The 10616-nt window shown below is 41.5% G+C and overlaps 1 protein-coding gene across 1 annotated transcript in view; it reads left to right on the forward strand.

Annotated features, from left to right (window-relative positions):
- The window catches only part of DOCK3 (dedicator of cytokinesis 3), a gene marked incomplete at its 5' end in the record, with an annotated part of 61672 nt that extends 52229 nt beyond the window's left edge, over window positions 1-9443 (forward strand). Inside the window, 4 exons of the mRNA XM_010080610.1 lie at window positions 3088-3206; window positions 4162-4249; window positions 8399-8481; window positions 8937-9443. Of these exons, the coding sequence (XP_010078912.1) occupies window positions 3088-3206; window positions 4162-4249; window positions 8399-8481; window positions 8937-9443 (797 nt within the window). The remainder of the gene's footprint in view (window positions 1-3087; window positions 3207-4161; window positions 4250-8398; window positions 8482-8936) is intronic.
- Between the last annotated feature and the right edge of the window lie 1173 nt (window positions 9444-10616).

Here is a 10616-nt window from a genome sequence, read left to right on the forward strand (position 1 = left end):
CCTCCACTTCCAAAAAACGCACCTTTCACTGATGTTTAACAGCAACACAAGCAAATTATTTGGCTTGTCCACATAAAATAATAAAGCCATTAATCCAACACTTTGTTTAAAGAAAAGTCATCAAGACAGTAGATTAATGATTTGATCATATCACTGAACAGCAGATTAAAGCAGCAAACTTTACACTAGTTATAATACACACAAGTTAGAGCAAAAGTCTTAAATAGAATTGTAATCCGAACACAGTAAGAATTTTCTAATTCTGTGCTAACAATAAAGACATTACTAGTTATTTTTCAGGTTAATAACTATGTATCTTTCAGTTTGCACCTGGCTTGACCCTTGTGTAGCTTCTTCCCTATCAAGTAAGCAACTGTTGTGTGGAAGATCAGTAAGAAATTCAGAGTTTGTTTTGGCTTCATTTGAGGTGACTCATGAGGCACTGCTCTAACCTTACTGGAGTTAAAAGATAATGTAAGCTGATGTTCGTGAAGCAGAAATTGTAATGCAAAAAGGCCCGGAAAGAGACAGGAGTGGATTAGGTGTTTTTCAGTAATTTCATTTAAAATATGTTTAGAACTTCTCCCATGCACTTTAAAAGCAACTCCCACTGGACACTTGGTGACTAACCTCTTAAGGCATCCCTACTGCTTCCTCAGCACAGCCATCTTAAGGTGTAGAAAATGAGTTCCAGTGTCTTACTCAGCACTTTGCAACAACCCATATACTTAGATTAAAAGCTTCCTTCTTAAAGCAAAAAAGTTATGATTTGATGCAGGAGCAAACTTTTCATAATGGCAATGAAAATTATGAATCAGGAGGAAAGATTCATTGAGCTTGAAATTTAACTACATTAATATTCAGTTTCATTCCTTAAAACTAATACATGTCACAAGTGGATTAATGTTTTCATAATTAAAAAAACTACCTCTGACTTCAGCATAGGTTTTCCTTTCTCACTGATAGTACGTACAGTGCTGCACACATCAAGTGTACCAAGCTACAGGCTAAAAAGAATAAGCCCTGATACATGCTGCAGCATTTTGTATGGCCACTGGCTGTTCTGGAAGCTTTCAAAAGCTCTTTTTGACTTTGTTTTCTAAGTTTTGCTAGTCCCTGAAAGGAGCCATGGTGATTGTGCTCTCTACCTGTCAAAGAAGCAGGCCTGATTATTCATAAAAGTTTCAGTTGTAGCCATTCCTCTTGTGGCTCACAATTCAGAAGTATCAGTACTTAATTTTGTTTGCAGACTGGATACTTGGCATAATCTATTACAATCTTTATAATTATTTACAAATTTAGGATACGAGCCAGCAGAGCTGTTTTGTAAACTAGACTCTGCCACCATATTTAGCACATGTGGGATTTTTCAGGTCATGCAATGCAAGGTCTGCAGAAACTATAATCCCATATAAACTGATGGCACATAGAGGTGGTTTTGCATCTTGGCTATAAAAGAACAAGGATGACAAGATAAAAAGCAATAATTTACAGTGTAGGCTGTGCTGTGATGTAGTTCTGGGCACACCTAAAAGTTCAGCATCCTTATCTTTCTCATGCAGAAACAGGACTATCTGTGATGTGTGAGTAAAAGAGACTCAGCATAAAGCGTTAACACTGTGTTTTCCAAGCTGATGTTGTATATAAGAGCAAATAATGTTGTCTAATTATGTTTCTGTTTTATGTCTGGGGAGAAAATGAGTTCGGAACTAGAATGCAGATACTCTGCAGCCATTCATGTCGGGGTGGGGGTGTACACTAATCTGGGATCTGCCACCCCGATGGAATTATTGCAATTGTAGGACCTTATCCTGCATTCTGCTGGGCACATTGTTCCTTCCACTGCGTGCTGAGTATCAGTCCCCAAAACTGCATGTTTGCTTTTGCTGGGGTAAAAGCTGCATTAACCAGCACCAATGCCTTTGCTCATACGCTGGAGTGCTGCTCAGGTAACGTGTGTGGTTGTGGAAAGTTTGCAAAAGGGGGCATGTATTCCCCAAAAGCCGGCATGGCTCTGTAATGCGCTGTGTGCTGCCATCTGTTAAGTGCGTGTTTGTGACGCAATGAAATAATCAGTGCAAATTACAGCTCACTCCAGCAGCTTCGGAACATCAATTCCTGCCTAATACTGTGCATCCCAAGGGATGCATGTATCAGTAGTATCAGACTTCAGAAAGTCACTCATGGGAATCATTCTTCTGGCAAAACCATTGTCAGCTGTTGCATATCAGAAGGCATACTGTTATGTGGCACCCATCTAGAAGGACTTGAGTCCCAAATAATTCACACGCCAGGATGCTGTTTATATGAAATACCCCAATATCTTAAATACCAACCATACAGATAAGTCATAGTTAGGCATATTCCTACTGTTTAACTCTCAGCATTGGTAAGCATCCTGTGGTCATAAAATGGCTCAGTATACCAACACATGCCGTAGTAATCGCACATTACCCAACGGCATTATAAGCAAAGTGCCACCCACATTCATAGAAAATTCTGTTTATTATCATTTTTGTTTTGCTTTACAAAAGAGGAAGCTAACCAAGGTATTGCCAACTAAACGGCAACACCTCAGACTATCTCTGCCAGAGCTGAGGAGTGAAGTAGCTTCCTGTAGCTCCCTGCTTTATTAACTGAATGGTATCTCAAGCTTTTATCCCTTTCTTCCACATTCAGTCCCAAAATGCACATTTTTATGGCATTTCTATAACTCTACAGTACTTTGTGGGGCGAGGGAGCATTAGGCACTGTACAGCACAGCTGCAGCTGATTCCACACAGATGCCCACGTTTTTGTTTGTTGGTTTTAGGAGGAAGCACTTTGCAACATCCAGCTAGGGATGCATACATATCATACACCTGACATAGTATGTCCTTAATTGGATATAACAAGCCAGCTCTTATTTCATCCACATGCTATGCACCCCACCAACAGTCAGCTGCTTAGTGGGCTCGGCACCGTGTTTTCTTGAGTCCTGTAAGATCATCCGTCTGAACAAATTGCAAAGGAGGACTAGATCCCTGGGCATGCGGAGACATGGCTGTTGTTTGTCACGTGTACGTGATTATTCTCACTTGTTTACAGGCTCTCCCTCTCTACCAGATAAGTATCGCCACTCTCGGGAGATGATGATGTTGCTGCCAGCCCATCGGGACCGACCTAGCAGCGCCATGTATCCTGCAGCTATCATGGAAAACGGACAGGTAACAGATCTCATTTCTTTTATGTCATTTCAAGCACCTGGAACTGTTACTTTATTTTTACTACTTTTGACCACTTTAAAGCTTCTCTTTTTATTTTTGGAAAGCACAACTACTTAGGATCACTTTCAGAGGCAATGCATAACTTTTCATATTAATCACCCCCTAGAGCTTTGTTAGTCAAGCAATACAAATTGTGATGACTGTTAAAATTGTAGATACGCCCTGTGAAAATGGACTCTTCTTACTTCCCAACTTTATCCTCTAAGCCCTGGTCCACTGCAAGTAATCATACCATTTTATTTATTCGTTTTTCTAGAACCAGGGCCATCCTGCCTCAGCTAACCTCAAAGTTGATTCTAAATAGCTTTATGGTGATTTCCAGAGGTATCAAAAACCATGGGAGGCTGAAGTAATATACTGATACATTGTCTCCAAACAATCTGTGCTTATATCTACTAATTTCTCTGGACAAAATGAAAAATTCAGGATGTGCCTACATGTAAGCATTTTAATCTGGCCCTGGCACACACTTTTGAAGGGAATCTCCTGATCATGCCCACTCACCACACCTCAGTTCACCTCAGAGAACTGTCTGAGAGAATGCAAACTCAGTTCTTTCAAATGAACCGAAGCAAAAGGTAAGCTCCAGAAGGGCGTGTGATGCATTCCAGCTGCTAATGGGCACAAGACCAGGCTAGAGCTAGTTTAAAATAACTCCTCCGGAGAACACAAGCAGCATGAATGGTGGGTCCTCAGCACTGTTACACTCTAGAGATCCACCAGTATTGCACAGTAGTACTTGCTAATATAGACACAGCCTCAGGTTCCTATGAATTTTTTAGTTAAAACACTTTCTTTGCTTAAAAAAAACAGAAAGCCCTAGGAATGTGCACAAGCTGTTCTCTTTTTTTTTTTTTTTTTTTTACTTTTCTGTGCTAACTTTCTTCTCCCTTAGCCTCCAAATTTCCAGCGCGCCTTCATCCAGCAAATGATTGGACCGTGCAAACCTTGCAGTGATCCTAACCTGTCTGTGGCTGAGAAAGGTAGTCTTTCCTAGTTAGCATGCATGCTTTCTAAAATATTATTACTCTGGTCATGCTACAGCGAGTAACAAATGGGCTTCTACGTTTCCTGGCAGAGTGCATTCTCTCACATTTTTTTAATTAACAGTTTAATTAACTGGGCCTACTGCCAATCTATAGTCATTTCAGATCATTCACAGAAGGGTGGGGTTGCACAAACCTCTTTATTTCAGAAAGCTTTCCGAGTTTAGCATTTTGTTACTGAAACAAATCCTGCAGCCTTTACTAAGCAAAACTTCCAAAGTGGCAAATCAGAAGTTATCTGAAAGAAGAATGCAAGATTTGGACCGTATTTTTAAATAATGAGATACACTGGTTTTTTTAATATGGATTTATTGTTCAAAATATTTCTTGTAATCCCTCTCTGAGGTAGTTTTGTATCTATTTATCATGAGGAAAGTATGCTTTTTTAACTCACTGCTTTGAAAAAAAATAGGCAGAACCCTTGCAGAAAAACACACAAGAGAAAGAGTTGGTTTGTTTGGTGTAACAGAAAAGGAGCAGCTTGTGAAAGGGGTGCCATGGACAAAGCGATAGGCTCAAAAAAATTATCTGAAAGGCAGCATTCTGAAAAAGCAGAAGTGGGCAAAATTTATGAGCCAAAATCTGAGACAAGGAGGCTGCCTAAGCAAGCAACAGTCATGTGTATGGCTGGGAAAAATGGTATCTTAAAAGATTTTTAAGGCCAGGAAAGACCATCACAATTCTCGAGTCTGACCTACATAATGCACTCCATTAGACTTTTATCAGTATTTTTGTTTCAGTAGCTGTGCCTGAACTAAATTGTATGTTTTTGAAACAAATCCAAATTTTACTGTAGAATTTCTAATAAATCAGAATCCACTACTTTAAAAATGTGACAGCCTTACCGAGCAGTCCAGATTGAAACCAAAAGCCAATGTACAGTTTGAATAAATGGCAGAATGATGACTTGATGACAGTAATGAATGATGACAATGGATAGTTAAGATGAGGGAGTGAGGGATTAAGAGCTCCATCATTGCCATGTTATTTTGAACTGAACATATGTCAGAGGTGGTGAGATCTTTACACTGGACAGCAGAAGGATCTGGAAAAGGAAGGTAGATTTATTACTTGTCTAGGAAAAATACTTGAATTTGTATTTGTGGGTGATATTACGCAGGAGTGTAGTATACAGCACAAAGATAAGGGAATCAAAGACTGAATCCCCTCCTGAGGCCCAAAGAAGCCATTCAAGACACAGATGATGTTCAGTAATTGTTCTTAGGGGATGGTGTGACGGCAATCTCAGCTCTTCAGCCAGGCTGGTAGCATAAATACAGTCACAGGCTTTCTTTGCAGCCCTTGAACCCTCATCATTCTTTTTAAGTCAGGATGCCATCTGCCTTCATTTTTGTTAACAGTCACACTCCACGAATTTACCCACCCCCTTCCCTGCCATGTCAGAAGCTCTGCTCAGTAATTCTCATTGACGGCAGTGTGACATCAGTCGCCCAGAGCAGAATGGTGCAAATGAGGCTTCCCTGCTAATTAATCTTGGCCACGGAGCCACTGAACACTGTTCTGGAGAGAGAGATGGGCTAGGACAGAGCACTAAGAGCTCCCTGGGTAGGTTCCTCCCTGAAGCATTTTGGGTAAGGCACTGGCTTTAACAGGCGGCAGCAGCTCACAAATCATCTGAATTTAGGATGATTTCCAGCACTCCTAAATACTCAAAAAGCTGTGAATGAGGGAACACTGAGAACATATAAATGGATTATTGCACTGAGGTAACATGTTCTCTTATTCACATTCTTCTACTGCATCTTGGTGTTTGGGGGGGGGAAAGAAAAAAAAAAAGAAAGAAAAAAAAAACCAAACAAAAAACAAACAACCAAAACCAAGCATTTTACAGGCCCAGCAAATCAGGTTTCATTCTGTCCTTTTCACGTGGCTGGCATTGTTGTACATCTTGTCCATGTGTTTTAGGCTTCTGACACCAGTTGCAGCAGTGCAAATTAGAGCACTCTGGTATGTGTAAAGCATGAGCAGGGGCACTCGGAAAATTAATCTGAAGCCTCATTATCTATGTTGAGATGTATCCCTTGGTTCTAACTTGTTCTCTGTCAAGATTCTTCCTATCTTCTTTGTCTTTCTGAGTTTGAGGGTGTCTCTTTAAAAACAACATGTACTTTTATATTTTTATAGGTTTTCTGTCTTATGAAGCTGTCACTTTGTGATCTTTTTTACTTCAGGGAATGTTAGGTCTTGGGGGGGCCTGTGTTCATGCTAACTCATGAACTAAGGAGAAAAAACAAAAAAAAAAAACCGCAAAGAAACCTTTCAAAGTCATTTTAGAAAAGAAACACACCAACAATGGCTGCAGGCATTTTAATTACGGAGAAATCCTCTTCAGATGTCAAACTCCACGTTTATTTCTTCAGGCTTCCATTTTCCAAACTGAAGATGGAAAAAAGACATTTTTATCTCAGTTTTCTTTGGTGGGCTCACTGAATTACTTTTCCCTTTTTTTATTTTCTAATCTGAAGAAATGGCTTGTTCATTTTTAAATAAACATACACTTACTGCATGTCTGTCTTCTCAGAATGAATCAAGTCTTGCAGTGTGTTTGGAAGAAAGGAAGGTACATTTTAATAATGTTTAAGGTTGACAGAATTCTCAAGACCTTGAACAATGTTCATGTTAGAAAGAAGCACCTTTTATTTCTATGAAAAACCAAAGTCATGAAGATCATTCTCTGTCCTTCTGATCTGACTTGATCTCTTCAGGTGACTTTATAATACAAGCAGTCTGCATTACTGTCTTAAAAAATTTTGATCACAAAATATTTAATCAGCTCTGTAGCTTAGTAAGTTGGGGCTTTAAAGTCATGATTTCTTTTGTAATAGATTGAGGCATAATTGCCCTAATGTCCTTTATTCAGTCTTCATTTAGCCACTGTAGTGCAGCAACAGGCCTTCCTATGTTTCATGAGGGTTCTGCCTCACATTCCCTTCTGCTCTGTCATCATTCACTGCCAAGCAGAACAGTTCACAGCTGAAATCTAGCTGCCATTCCATCAGCAAAATTTCATTTTTACTCACTCACCAGTTTGCAAAAAAACCCTAGCAGTTCTACTGCTCTTCAGATTTACTAGAAATGAGCCAAGGGGGTCATGGAGGGGAGATGAGTAGACTAACACTATGATCGCCTAACTCTTGCTTCCTTAACAAAGCAACCTATAAACTTAACACGCTGTAGACTAGGTGGTGTCTTTGTATGCCTTCAGTCCTACCATTTGCTAAGTCCTAGAATCTCTCTCTTTACTACTAAGGAGCACACTGGAAAGCCAGTCCTTCTGGCCCCACAAACTCCGTGTGATGTTACCCAAGTTAAATGTGTTTCAATCCTTCAGCTGTGCCAGCAGCACCCAGTAGCTGGAGCCTAGACAGCGGAACCAGAGAGACCCTGCCATTCCTGTCTGCCCACGTTGGGAGCATCTTGGCCCCACCAGTACCTCCCCGAAGCCTGCCCCATGGTAAGGAAATGCCCAGCAGGCCTGCTGCGTAATGCCTGCAGTCATGCAGAGATAAACCTAGACCACCTGAAAGCTGACCTTAGCCTTTTTTTTCCCCCCTATAAAAAACAATCAGAAACAAAAACACAAAGTCTTTCCTGGTCTGCTATTAGCAATGGACAAAGTTTTCAATTTTTTTTTCCAAAATCTTCAATTTTTTTGTACAGTTCTTATAGTAATATATGGACTTGTGGGCATTTTGAGACTAGAATAAGGTGTGCGAGTGTTGAAGTTTGGCCTGGCTTCTTGCCAGTGGCCATCTTCAGCAGTAATTTAAGATTACAAAGTTGTTAAATGAAACTTCAGATGCTTTGTTGATGAGCCTGTTGCCTTGCCATGAGATCCTTGATAACATGGGTGGGTGGAAGTCTATTGCTGCATTTAACTTCTCATTAGCATTGTATGGCATGACAGATGCACTCCGTGGTTATCTATCAGAAAGGAGGCCCTAGGTTGGAGTGGAGTTACCAGCATTTGGAGCTGCCACCTGCCATTTGAGAGTCTAAAATCTCAGCTCTTTCGCTGCAGTGGGGCAGCACAAGTCTGCGTTTCTGATCCTTGTCTCATTCCAGGACACTACTCACTGCACTTTGATGCCTTCCATCACCAGCTCAGTGATGCTCCTCCAGCACTGCCTGCACGAACATTGCGCAAGGTAAAAAAGAAGTGGCAGGAGAGCAGAGAGGGACATAGGAGGAAAATAGTAGGCTCCTAAAGGAACCCTCCTCCTCCAGTCCCACCAAGCAGCTTAACATGCCTAGTAACTTACACGTGAGAAAATCCACTGAAACCTCATAACCTAGTCTAGAGTTGAATTCCATAGAATTAACTTAAACATGTTGTAGGCCCCTTCCACTTTCCTTCTTTGCATTATATGCTGTGATTTCAGGCAGCTTGATTAACACCTCAACTACTGTTTCTTTTAACAGCTCTCGTGTTGTGCGCTTGTCTGCCCACAAGAGCTACTTGCATACAAGACAGGGAAGTGCACATATAAACTAATTGTCACTTTGAGCACAAATGGAACTGCACCATTGTTAACATCACTGTCAAAGATGCAGTGTTGCCTCCTTTGTCAATTTTAACCTGGGTTTGTTTTTCTCCAAACAGTCCCCACTTCATCCTATCCCTGCATCACCCACCAGTCCGCAGTCTGGTCTCGATGGAAGTAACTCTACTTTATCCGGCAGTGCCAGCAGTGGTGTCTCCTCCTTGAGTGAGAGTAATTTTGGACATTCTTCCGAACCACCTCCTCGCACAGACACCATGGATTCTGTCCCCAGCCAGGCCTGGAACACTGATGAAGATCTAGAGACACCCTACCTCCCTGTCAGGTACAGTCTCTCTGAGCCTGATGTCCTAGAGTCGCTCAAATCCCAGCCATGCCGAAGTCACTCTGCTCCATCTGGAGTCATTCCTCAGGACACCATGGACCCTCCTGCTCTACCCCCCAAACCTTATCACTCCCGGCTGCCAAACATGGAGAACGAGGAGGGGATGATAATCGAAGATGATGACAAACACCGCCCATTGCATCGTAAAGTGTCCCAACCAGTGAGTGGTGGAAAGGAGGAGCAGGCCAGGGTAGCATGGGAGCATGGCATCAGTGAGCAGTAGGGACAACTCCTGGTAAGCAGCTTGCATCATCATTCCAGGTCTGACGACACAGGAGAGAGATAAGGACTCGGAGAACAGCAAACCAATTTTCTACTGCCGCAAGTTTATGTCCGGAGCCCGCAAAAGCAACTGGGCCTGCATGGGAGGTTGCTGCTTTCCTTTTTAATTTCTTTTTACACTTTACGTTATGTTTTTTAACTTTCTGTGCAGTGGACAGTTTATTCCTTCTGCAGTTTCTTAACCACATCATATGGCACACGAGCCATAGAGACTTGCAGAAGCTGAAAAATACAATTTTAAGTGGAGTGGGGAAAAGGGAGAAACATGGCAAGTTGATTTTGAAACTGCTTTCCTCCCAGTTCTGAGACGCACATGAGTAGAAGCAGTTGCACTAGGGACATATTTCTTTGCTGTACAGAAGTGAAAGCTCATTGCTGAAATCAGGGATTCTATGAACTGTCAGGCTGGAAGGTGCATGAGCTGCAGGCAGTGGAAAGATGGCAATTCTAAGAAGAAATTGGCTCTTTTGAGAGCAAGATTGTACATATCTGTGCAGTGATCTCCCTGCATTGGTTCATAGGTGCTGAGGCAATCTAACCAGTGCTGGTGCACTGATTTCCAAGATACCATTTCCAACAAACTCTGCCTCCTTTGTTTTTTATGTACTGTTTGATTTCTTAACTTTTGCTTTCACTGGCTAAACCAACCTGCTTTCTCATTGGAATCATATGCTATTCATCTGTGCTACAGAGTAAGAGGAGGTTAGTAGCCACTGGAGCTGCAACCTATTGTAGGCCTTTCCTTTGGGCAGGCTGTTGACACCAGCATTTCTATTCCAGTTTAAAAAACAAACAAATACACACAACCAAATTGAGTTTCTCACGCCACAGCTGGTTGATGACCCAGTCAGTAAAGAAAAGGTGGCTTAAATGCATCATACCCAACAATCCTTGCCTCAGGGCTGAAACATTACAATTCTCACCAACTTCCATCACCCAGGAACTGAGATTCATTCCCCATTAACATCATGTCCTCAGTCCCTCCCAAAAATTCACTGCAGCTGGTGTGTGGAAAGAATCTCCATCTCTCACAGTAGACAGAAAACACAAAGATTCAAGAAATGCCCAGTATATAGTGTACACCCTAGAGTCAGGGATCTTAAAGGCAACCTGT

This window comes from Pterocles gutturalis, unplaced genomic scaffold (genome assembly GCF_000699245.1).
Source record: "Pterocles gutturalis isolate BGI_N339 unplaced genomic scaffold, ASM69924v1 scaffold26109, whole genome shotgun sequence".
Taxonomy (NCBI): Eukaryota; Metazoa; Chordata; class Aves; order Pterocliformes; family Pteroclidae; genus Pterocles; species Pterocles gutturalis.